Source organism: Populus alba, chromosome 17 (assembly GCF_005239225.2).
Source record: "Populus alba chromosome 17, ASM523922v2, whole genome shotgun sequence".
NCBI classification, from domain to species: Eukaryota; Viridiplantae; Streptophyta; class Magnoliopsida; order Malpighiales; family Salicaceae; genus Populus; species Populus alba.
In genome coordinates this window covers 17709683-17721890 of record NC_133300.1, presented here as the reverse complement: position 1 = coordinate 17721890, position 12208 = coordinate 17709683, and the positions used below count along the sequence as shown (strand labels likewise).

The 12208-nt window shown below is 33.0% G+C and overlaps 2 protein-coding genes across 2 annotated transcripts; both read left to right on the top strand.

Annotated features, from left to right (window-relative positions):
- Positions 1–1810: 1810 nt before the first annotated feature.
- Positions 1811–7206, top strand: LOC118039621 (uncharacterized). The gene is made up of 10 exons (XM_035046373.2): positions 1811–2460; positions 2614–2751; positions 3120–3308; positions 4790–4927; positions 5007–5128; positions 5284–5416; positions 5497–5626; positions 5715–5794; positions 5905–6039; positions 6479–7206. The coding sequence occupies exons 1-10, from the start codon at positions 1939–1941 to the stop codon at positions 6704–6706; spliced, it is 1815 nt and encodes a 604-aa protein (XP_034902264.1). The 5' UTR covers positions 1811–1938; the 3' UTR covers positions 6707–7206.
- A 1046-nt stretch (positions 7207–8252) lies between these two features.
- LOC118039620 (protein RSI-1) lies at positions 8253–9366 on the top strand. The gene is made up of 3 exons (XM_035046372.2): positions 8253–8413; positions 8528–8555; positions 8777–9366. Exons 1-3 carry the CDS (start codon positions 8336–8338, stop codon positions 8956–8958), a joined length of 288 nt encoding a protein of 95 aa, XP_034902263.1. The 5' UTR covers positions 8253–8335; the 3' UTR covers positions 8959–9366.
- The last annotated feature ends 2842 nt before the right edge of the window (positions 9367–12208 follow it).

The following is a 12208-nucleotide window of genomic DNA, read 5'->3' as shown; positions in this document are numbered from 1 at the left end:
AGGACTCAAACCTAAAGTTACAGGAAAATTAAACTCCCTAATCTCAAGCTATTATCACTAGTAACCTATTAGATTGTTTCTTCATTTTCATTTTACATGTGAATGAGCATGGAATATTAAATATTTTTTCCAAGAAATTTATTTTCATAGCATCCCTTTGAAATTTGATTGAATCTTGAATAATAATATGAAAAAAGAAAACCCCACACATACTTCTCATCCAAACCAACACTTTATAAATAAATAATGTTGTTCCAATACAAGTTAGTGTATGAAACTAAAATAATAGTATTAATAGCATATTAGCATCAAGCACTAATTCATTTAATTTGAATACCGTGAATTCTGAGAGTGAGTTTCAACTTGTATTTTATTAAATTTTGATTTTTTTTAATAAATAAATATATAAAAATATTATTAAATTCCCAAATACTTTCTACACGTTGTGGGCATCAAGGAATTTACCTACAAAAATGGAGCATACTTTGACTGATGCACATAGAAATTGTAAACCATGCGTAGGCCAACGAAAATCAGAATAAACCATGATTAAAATATTTGAAAGTTTCAAAGTCAAGCTTGCCTCCCTTGCATTGACATAAAAGTAATCAAAGACGACTTAAGAAAACCAAAACTTTATTGAGTTATTTTTTTTTATTAATACGGTGTTTGAATCAATTTGTGCGTATCTTAACTAATTTTATAGGTTTTGAAGTTAACAACTATGTAAATCTCCAATAACTTTAAGGTTTACAGGACTTGAATTAATGATCTTTAAAAAACAAACTCAAAACATGATTAATTAAGTTATATCCCTTAACATTAATTTTATGAAGTTATTTGAATGATCACAAAAAGGAAGGAAGTTTGAAGATTTCAGTGAGGGCTCCATTGTAATAAAAGAAGTATAAATCATGGTAAACGACTAATGATTACTTATGAATTTATATGGTTGCGTAATAGTAAACCAAGTTAATATTATTCTTTGTATTGTTTAAGTTGTTATCTAGCTGCAGTAAAATTAAAAAAAACAATTATATATAATAGAATTTATAACTCAAGCTACAAGTTTCAAGCTACAAGTTTAAAGGATTGATTAGAATTAAGATGAACTCTTTCTTTTCTTTTATTTTCTTTAGATTTTGCTAAATGACAAGCTCATGTTAAAATAATTATTACACAATTTAATTTAAAATTCAGGTTGATCAAAGAGTTAGATTGTATATTTTTAAGTTTAAATTGTTATACTAAATTTAATAATAATATCATAATTTTTTTTTATGGTTTAGATATTATGTTTTTTATGTTCAAAATAATTTTGATTCAAGCACAACGAGAACATGAGAAATAAGTAAAAAAAGGAAAGAAAAGAAAATGAAAGATTCCTCTTAGTAAAGAAAAATGAAAATTATTCAAAAGAAAATTTAAATCAATTGGGACTATCTTTTGTCCATCTTTAAAGTTATTTAAATGAAACTTTAAATTAATCCAACAAAATGAAAATTTTAACCACTAGTTTGCTTTTAACGATTCCTCTTAATAAAAAAAAAAAAAAAAGTTCAAATGCATAAGTTTACTAGCTTATTAAATTACAAAAGAAAAACATTTGATAAAAAAAGGATGAATTTGATAAATTTCTCAAATTATAGGGACTAATCGTGCTAAAAATCCAATAATTCTGCATGGGACACAAGTTAAATATCCACACGGATTTTAAAACAGTAAATCAAGAAATATTAATAATGGCATTTGCGTAAATTCGTTGCCAAAAAAGCTCAAATACCTAAGCGGAAATATCCACGTGTCCTTTGACACTAGTGACCCCCTCTCTGATCGTCTCCTTCAAAAACCCAACCCGCCTTCTCCTCTCTCTTCACTCGCCGTTGAAAACTCAACCTCCGTTTCTGTCGCTCCGTTGAAACCGCAGCCCTTTCAATCATGGACGAGAATTCAGCTCTTATAGCACAACTTCTCATGGAAGACGAAATTGAAATGAGAAACCGTAGCGGAAAAGGCAACGTTAACATTAACGTTAACGGTAAAGATCAGAGCGACGGCGGATGGAAAACAGTTACGTATTCAAAGCGGAACAAGAAACAACAACTCCCAAAAGTTTCGAATTTTCCGGAGAATTCTTCCTCCGATCACCGACGATCTAACGGTGTCGGCGGTGGGGAAGCTGATGTGTTTCGTTCAATTGAGCAACATTCTGAGGATCGGAGACGGAGGATTGCGGAGGAGAGCCGGAGGAGAGAGGAGGAGGAGAGTGGCGAGAAAGATGGATCGAAGCGGCATTCTGATGAGGATGATGGCGAGAGTGACGATGGAGACCGTGGTGGTGCTGGAGAACAGGTGAAGAAGGTAAAGAAGCCGAAGGCGAAGAAACCAAAAGTGACGGTGGCGGAGGCGGCTGCGAAGATCGATGCCGGTGATTTAGGCGCCTTTCTTGTTGACATCACTGTAAGCCTTTAATTAATAATTATAATTAATATCCTTGTTTTTTTTTAATTTAGTTTCTCTGATCTTACTTTTTTATTTTTAATTAATTTGAATCCGTACATTTTAAAAAAAATATATATTTTTTTTTTTGTGATGTCGTTTTGGCGGATTTAGGTCTCGTATGAGACACAGCAGGATATACTATTAATGAGATTTGCTGATTACTTTGGAAGAGCATTTTCATCAGTGAGTTCAGCTCAGTTTCCTTGGTTGAAGATCTTCAAGGAGTCCTCTGTTGGCAAATTGGTTGATGTAAGTGTTTTTTTTTTTTTTATTCTAGTTAGGAAATAGTAATTTTGATTACATAAAAAATAATATATTTTTTTTCTTAACATAGCATTGTTTTCTTTAAAGATTAGTAATAACGGATGTGAATGATTTGGGTTATAATGGTGTAGTTAAGTCTTTGCTTGTTCGTTCTGATTTTTGTATTTGTGTTAAGATGGTAAGGTACCGACATCGTGTAATTCGTTTATGTGATGATCTAAGATGGATCGAGCTGAATTGATCCACTTACATTGTTCTGTGAGAAGCTTAAGTTGCTTGATGTGATTTGAAAGAATTCTTTATGTTATTACCATTTCTAACATCTTATTTTTAATCAATGCTTTTCTGAGCAGATTCCTCTCGCACACATCTCTCAAGATGTTTACAAGACGGCAGTTGACTGGCTTGGCCAGCGATCTCTTGAAGCACTTGCGTCCTTTGTGTTATGGTCAATGGACAGCATTTTCGCTGACCTTGCAAGTCATCAAGGAGTTACCAAGGGATCCAAAAAAGTGGTCCAGCAATCGCCATCCAAGTCTCTGGTAGCTTTCAGGAATATCTCTTTATATATGATTTCTAATAAGTACTTCAATGCTAGTCAATACTTTCTTTAAAAGTGTTTTTTAATTTTTTACATATTATCATGTTTGGTTTGTGCTTGCATGCTAGTGCTTTAATTTCTGTATTATAGGTGAGAATTTAGAAGTTGTTACGAGTCATATGTTTGCAAAGAGCTTTGATTAATAGACGTTCATTTACTGGAACGCAGGTTTTAGCTGTTCAAATCCTCTAATTTGGCCATCCTGTCACTATATGTCTATATTGTGTCCTTGGGTTCCAATGTTCCTTAATGTGGAAATTGGAGCTCCTAGAAATACTAAGACTAGCAAAAATTGAATTTTTGGATATGCTTATTAACCATGTCAAAAGAACTTTTAGTGTTCAAAATTTGATAAAGAACTCCGTAAGACTTGAAAGAAACCAGGGATTGATATAGTATTTAGCTGATTCACAACATTCAAATCTTATGTTGCTTCTGTATCGCTCACATGCATGCTTGGTCACTTTTAAAAAAATCTTTGGTTCATTAGGTTGCTTGAATTAAATGCTCAAATCTGTTACTCCACTAAATAAAATAATAAATTCAGAAACAATAATGTAGCTGTCAATGTAAATTATCATAAACGGATAAGTTTAGTTTCAGTACACTACCAAACCTGTAAAACATAGCTAGAATTCATGAAAATCCCCCAAGGTTGGTGTGAAGAGATGGAGGACACATTTTTTTGGTGCAAATCGGTTAAACAACCAGCAAAAAGCATCAAGGCAGCAACAACCATTGCACCAATTGCCATCAACTTGGGCACATGATTCTGGAATCTAATTTTGACATAAACCATAGTTTCATCCACTTAGCCTTGCTTTAAAGAAAATATGTCTGGAAATCAACATTTTGAGTGTTTTAGAAGAACTTGAATATTTCAATTTCATTTTTCTTCCTATCCCCCCCCTCTCTTTTTTTATTTTTTTTTTTTTTATTTTTTTTAATGCTGCTTCCCCTGTGTACTTCAAGTTTTCTTGTGGTTAAGGAGAATCTCTGCTGTCAGTTTGTTATAGTCTTATTTTCCCTTTCCTACTCTTTTTCTCAGCAAAACCATAACAACTGCTGCATGTTAAAAAAGCAACAAACCATGAAATACTACCACTTTTCTTTGTAAAAATAGATCATTCTTCCCAATACATTATGGAATACTTGTTATCAGATACTGCTTCAGTTCACAGGCTTGGATTAGTATTGTGTATGAATACCTTGTAGATAAGTATTTTTCCCTAAAGTAAGTCAGATGCTATCCTGTTTGAAGAATGTTAGGAACTGTGCTTATTTTAAGGCATTGTTTATGGTTAGAACACCAGCATCAATACTAAAGGTTTCCCGGGACACTTTATGTTCATTTTTACAAATTTTTCTCATGGTTGTTGTAATAGTGCCTGACCATTCTATCAATATACTGTTGGGCTCCAGGTTGCCATATTTGTGGTTTTGGCAATGGCATTACAACGCAAGCCTGACGTGTTGATCAATTTATTGCCGGTAATTAGTGAAAATCCAAAATATCAAGGACAAGACAAGCTTCCTGTCACTGTATGGATGATTGCTCAGGTAACCTGACCTTCCCAAATATGTGAATTCTTCTCTTAGGAAAATAGATTTTGATATTTGGAACTGTATTTTGATTTAGGCATCTCAAGGAGATTTGGTTGTGGGATTGTACATGTGGATTCGTGTTCTCTTCCCTATGCTGAGTGGGAAATCAAGCAGTAATCCTCAATCCAGAGACTTAATCTTGCAGTTGATTGAGAGGTACCATTGGGATTCAAATTAATTTCACACCTTCCTATTCGATGCTTGTGTCATTTAGATCTTTGACATTATTGTGTAGCTTGTTATTTAATCTTAATTTTCATAGTTTGTTCATATTTAATTCTGACCCCCCCCCTTTTTTTTCTTTGGATTAGAATCTTATCATCCCCCAAAGCTCGTACAATTTTATTAAATGGTGCTGTTAAAAAGGGTGAGCGCTTGGTACCACCTTCTGCTCTTGAGCTTTTGATGAGAGTAACCTTCCCAGTTCCTTCAGCTAGAGTTAAGGTGGGTATTCTGGTGGAGCTTTCTAGATTTTGTTGGGTATTTTAGGCCTGAGGCAAGTTTTGATTTGTTTTTTTCCTTAGGCAACCGAGAGGTTTGAAGCTGTTTATCCAACCTTAAAGGAGGTTGCTCTCGCTGGTTCCTCTGGAAGCAAAGCAATGAAGCAAGTAACGCAGCAGATTTTGAACATTTCAGTCAAAGCTATTGGAGAAGGTAGTCTAAACTCAAATTGGCTGCTTGTCATCAATTGATTGCTGTCTATAAGTGTGCATCACAAACTGATTATCAATGCTTTCTGCAGGTAACTCTGAACTATCAAAGGAAGCAAGTGACATTTTCATTTGGTGCTTGACACAGAACCCTGAGTGTTACAAACAATGGGTAGGCGTTTTCTGATGTAATTATGATTTAGATTGTAAATTTGAGACCGGTTGCTGTTGTTATATACAATGTTGACTTTGGTTGCCTGTACATGAACTACTTGGAAACAGGACATGTTCTATCTGGATAATCTCAAAGCAAGTGTCATGGTTTTGAGACAGCTTTCAGATGAATGGAAGGACCACTCTGTCAAACATTCTTGTCTTGACCAAGTGAGTGAAACTCTAAAGAGTTTCAGGCAGAAGGTAACATGTTTTTCATATTTATCTGCATATTTACTTGCAGAAATGTATGGAGTATTAAAATAAAGGTTTTGGGTCAATTGAACCATCATTAATTCTTTAGGTTATTCTCGTAGACAGATCATGAACTGAGAAAATTTACTATTAGGCATCTTAGCTTGGTTGTTTGCGAATTCTGTAAACATCACTTGAATTTTCTGAATTACGATACCCTTAATATTCCTCTTCTTCCTAACAAGGGAGGAAGAGAAACAAGGGACCTTGTGTTTTTCTTCTCATTGCTCCAGGCATTCATAATTTTACATTCATGATTGGGACCCAGGTAATATGCCTTAGTTGCTAGTGCACCTAGTCTAACTTGCTGCTCCACCTTGTACTGACAATGTTATGCCTGTCAGTGTCTTGTAATATATGACTTGTTTTATGCTGTGCTTTTTTATAGAATGAGAAAGTATTGGCGAAGGCAGAAAATTCAGGCGACCATGCATCCTTGAAAGAAGCAGACAAGTACTGCAAGGCAATTCTGGGACGATTTTCGCGAGGCCTTGGATGCATAAGAAGCACGTTTATTGTGTCTGCTGCTCTGGCTGTGGGAGCTGTTATCATGTCCCAGAAAGAATTTTGGGACTTGCAAAAACTCTCTGCAATGCTCAACTTACCAACCTCATAAGTTTGTCAGGGAGTTTCCCCAGCAGCGAATGACTTTCATCATCGCGATTACTTATTATATCAGGCTTAGTTCAGTTGTTCCTTCGCAAGATGGACAGAGAAGACGGTTTGTGATTGCAAATTGGAGCAGCAATAGCAATAGTGGCCAAAAGGAGTTGGTTGACTTATCACAGAATTTTGATCTGTCTAGTTTTCGGCATCAATCCCGTTTCGTAACTTGGTTTGCCCTTCGTAATAATTAATTTATAATGGATTGTGTATGTAAGAAGGTAAAGCTATGTGATGCAATCTGTGTTCTTGAAAACAGTCTAGTCAAATTGTTTCTGTTATCTTGGGTGGACTGAATCAAGATTCATAGAATTTGTTAGGTCAGCTCTTGGCCACTGATGATTTAGGTGCTTGGTGGGATTTTTCTGATCAAAATAACGAGGATGGTGAATATTGTTCCAATAAGTGACAGTTGCATGTCCTGGATCTTAGGACTGGGAGCTTCTTTTTTAATTTTTTAATTTTTTTTTTTCGAAGCTTCATGGTGTTTGAAACTCAAAGCAAGTATAGCTTGTTTCTTGCCTTCTCATAGATTGGTAACATGTGATGTGGAGCTGATGCTTTCTTTTTCTTCAGACATCAACGAATTCAAAACTTAGGCATGTTCAACCACATGTTACATGTCCTGTCTACTGTTAGTCACTCCCTAGCAGATAGGGAGCTTTTTGTTTCCTCTTTATAGGGCTATTTTAGGGAAAAAGGAGAAGACTAGGCACAGGGTTTAACTAATTTTTCTAAATCCGGCGATTTTTTTAAATAAAATATTCCCTCATACTTGTTTCAGAGACTTAGGTAGTGTTTGAGGCTGTGTTTTTATTTGTATTTTGCAAAATTTTGATTTTTTTTTTACTAAAATTGAGTGCGATTTGTATTTTTTTGAATCGTTTTGATGTGTTGATGTCAAAAAATAATTTTTAAAAAATAAAAAAAACATCATTGACATGTATTTCGTATAAAAAGCTATTTGAAAAGCAACCACTACCACACTGTCAAACACGCTCTTACTCAGACTATGTGAGATGTGTGAGAACTGCTACGAGGTCTAATTTATGTTTTTAAAAGTTTTATTTATTTATTTAAAATTAAATTTGTTTAGTGTTTTAGAATTGTTTTGATATTTTTATATTAAAAATAATTTTTAAAAAATAAAAATATATTATTTTAATATATTTTTAAATAAAAAATACTTTTAAAAATAACCATAATCATATTCTTAAAAAATAAACTTAAAAGAATTAAAAAAAAACAAAACAAAACCGCTGTGTTTCAATAAAAATACCAATCAATCCAAATTCAATACGGCAACATTATTGCTACCTTTCGTTGACAATACAAAAGCAAAGAAAAAACGAGACCACAAACTACGGCGCTTTCGTTGCTCACTTTTGCATGCATGTGACAATGAGACCCATTTTTTTTTGGATTTAATGCCTGTTCCCAGCATTCACGCCTTGATGTCATCCCAAAGAAATCCCTATAAATAATAACCCAAAATCCCCCTGGAAAATAAAAATCTCTATCAAGGAAAAAGAAAACCCTTTTAGAATATATATTTAGAGAGAGAGAGAGATAAGAGAGCACCATGGCTAGCCTCAGTCGCAATTCTCCCTTGGTGGTCCTCTCTCTCTTTCTTCTAATTACATTTTCCAACGTGGCTGAGGTATGTAAATTTACATATATGTATGTGCTAGCTTTCTTGGCTTACAAAAGTTGTCGCCACTCTTGTAAAAGAGCTAGCTCTAATCTCTTTTTTTCTTTCTGAATCACTTAACAGATCCATGGTGCCAAGCTTCGTCCTTCAGGTATATATATTATGCTTGCTCTCTTGGGTTTTTTCTTTCCTTTTAAACAAGGCTATAATCTAAGAGAAATGTGGATTCTAACTAGTTTAGTTGGTATAAACATTTGAAGTCGGATTTAAAAACTATGTGTTTTTCTTGAGAAATTACATTACATTACATTACTTAAGTAGCAAATCAAGAGTGTGAAATCATTTATTAATTTACTTATTTTGAGATTACAGAATGCAAACCAAGATGTAATTACCGCTGCTCAGCAACATCACACAAGAAGCCATGCATGTTCTTCTGTCTGAAATGCTGTGCGACATGCCTCTGTGTTCCTCCTGGTACTTATGGCAACAAGGAAACATGCCCTTGCTACAATAACTGGAAGACCAAGGAAGGAAGACCAAAGTGCCCTTGACCTTGAGGCTTAGCTACCTTCAATCAAAACTAAAGACAATAAATTAAAATAGATGTCTAGAATCCCATTCTCATGCATTTTCTTCGTCGCTTTGGCATGGATTATGGATTTTTCCTCCCTCTCTTTAGGCAATCTATGCTTTAGATGCCATATTTATCAAGCCTGGGCTACCACATTGATGCAACCTTCTTCTCTAGAGAGAAATCGGGCATTATGATCTTGTGGTGGGTAATTTTGTTCCAAGGGAGAGGCAAAGTAATTTGGAAACTCCTTTTAATTAGTCCACAATGGTCAAGGTTAGGGAATCAATTTGATTTTATCAGTTCAACTTTCTTTAAATATGCTCATAATATAAATGTAAGCACAAGAAAATTATAAGAATTGAGTTATCTCGATGTGTGAATATAATGGATGTATCATTAAATATTATTTCGGCACAAGATACTGAGGTTACAAGTTGGATAAATGTTAATATCCGGGTTGAATATTCAAGTGAATCTGAATTTTTTTAAAAAAAAAATTCAAAACAATGTTTTTTGACCTTGTTACATTAAATTCAAAAAAATAAATCATTAATACTAATTCTAAATCAATACAAAATTAAAGGAACAAACAAAAAAAAATTGAAAGATCAAATGAAAAACTTAGAAAAGAAAGAAATCGCGGCTGGAATCTATATAGTGATTCCTCCCCGAGAACACATTGAATCACTCGCGCCGTCTTAGTTTATATATATATTATATATATATATATATATATATGTTTTTAACTACATGCCAAGTGGAAAACAAGAGAATTACTTTAGTTCACTTGAGAAATTTATAATTTATAATTTAATTGAATTTATAAACTTCAAGTTAATTTATTAAAGAAATTGATAAAGTAAAAATTAATTAATCTAGTTGAATTTTAGTGATTTAGTTGACAGGATCAAATACAATTAAATCAATTTTAAAAATAAAAATAAAAATAAAAATAAAATATTTTAATAAAAATAATTAATTCAATAACTCCTGAGTTTTTTCTAAAAGCCAAGCACAACATGACAACGTTCTTGCTAGCTATAGCATTACAAAACAACGAGTAATAAAAACCATGATAAGTAACGTAACGAAAGCAAACAAAAAACTACAACGTTTTCATTGCTCACCTTTTCATGTGACATTGAGACCCATTTTTTGGATTTAATGCATGATACCAACATTCATGCATCTAAAATAGATTTTAAAATTAATTATATATCCAAGATCACTTTTTTCACGATTGCATGAGATCCTTATCTCCACTAGTTGACATGTTAGTTTTGAAATTTATCTTTATATATTTTTCATCATCATAATTCATGAACATCTTTTTTTTTTTGCAATCTGTCTTTATATATCTTCTAGAATCAATTTCATAATCAATCTCTTTCTTAAAGAAAAAAGAAACACCCCCATTCAACAACAGCATAAATTCTTATTCTGCGACCATCTCTTGCTTCCACCCCTGTCTATAATAGTTCAACATCATGCAACAACTAATAATTAAAAATTATAAAGCTCTGATACCAACTGATTTATAAAAATAACATTAAAAAAGCAATAATAACAAACATCATAAAATTCTATTAAATAGAATAATCACACAAAAATCCTAATTTAAAATTTTATTTCTCAATAATTCACCACACCTAGTAGTTTTATTTTTTAAGAAATTTACAACTCTTTAAATAAACTCAAAAAACAATCTAAACAAACTAGAAAAAAATAAATTCACAAATTTCAATATTTGATATTTTATACTAAATAGGAAAAGCAAATAAAAGCATCATAAAAATTTTTTTTTCTAAATTAAATAATTTTTATTTTCTAATTGAGAAAAATGTGGGTTCTAACTAGTTTAGTTGTTGGTAAAGTCATTAGAAGCGGTAACATAATAATATTCGTTTATCCTTGGCTATTTGTTTACGAACATTGAAAGGAATTACAGGGGAAAAAGATATTTTGTTAAAAAATTTCTTGGAATTAACTAAATCGGCTTTAAAACAGGTTTATCCAAGTTAAGCATATTAGATAATAATATAAATTATATTTTAGGATTTTATCTAATAGTTTAAAGTATTGGATTGAAATGATTCTTTGACATCGTATCAAAACTTTGATGATCAAGCAGTCATGAGTTTGAATTTCACCATTCTCATTTATATGATAAAAATTAAGTATAAAGTAATATGAGTTTGTGCAAGTTTTTAGCTCAAAGGGCTTTTACTTGAGAGGTATATTAAAGAATAATATAAATCATATTTTGATACCTCACCTAACAACTTAAATTATTAAGTCAAAATGATTTTTTGACAAAATAGATCAAAGATTAACTCCATTAAGTTAATTAAGTTTTATTGGATGATGTAAGGGATGATTCCAATGATAAGTGAGCTAGTTTAATAGATGTATTAAGGTGTAGATCAACTCCATCAAGTTAATTAAGTTTTATAACAATCTACCTCCACACTTGAAGCAATGCTCTGCCTTCTGCTCTGTATTCCCGAAAGATTCTGTCATGGAGATGGACCTGCTAATAGCACTATGGATGGCAACGAGAGTTTTGGTGACGTAGTTGGGAGGTTATTTTTTCAAGACGTTGAGGATGATGGGCTGGTCATCATAACATGTAAAACGCACGATCTTCACGAATCATTATGATGCATGAAGTTTGTTTGATTGGGCAAAATATACTTGAAAATAAGAACTAGGAAAACAGATTTATTCCGTCACTAAATACAGACATAATTAGCGACGAAAGTTGCTATTTTCCGGAGTGTCATTTAGAATTCAATTGCTCCTATCAAGATAATTCATAGACGAACTAAAATTTGCTAACCAATCTGTTGCTTGATTTGCCTCGCGGTAAACACATTGGACTTTGATCTTCCACTCACGATCTTGCAGCTCCGTTGGTTTGGCGATAAGTGAGTAATTTGCTTCCACCGTAGTAGACACCTGCATGATGAGCTGAACCACCAGTTTGGATTCAGATTCTAGGATAACCTTTAGAAATCCCAACATCCATGCTGATTCGAGACCTGGCACCACCGGACATAGCTCTGCTCTAACTGAAGAATATAGTCCCGAATTAATTGCAAATTCTTTTATTCAAGACCCAAATTCATCCGGGATTGCTTGACCTGGATTCCCCTGGCTCCTCCATCCACGTTCAATTTAACCCATCCTTGAGTCAAGAACTTCCAGCCCACCTGGTGGACCTGCTT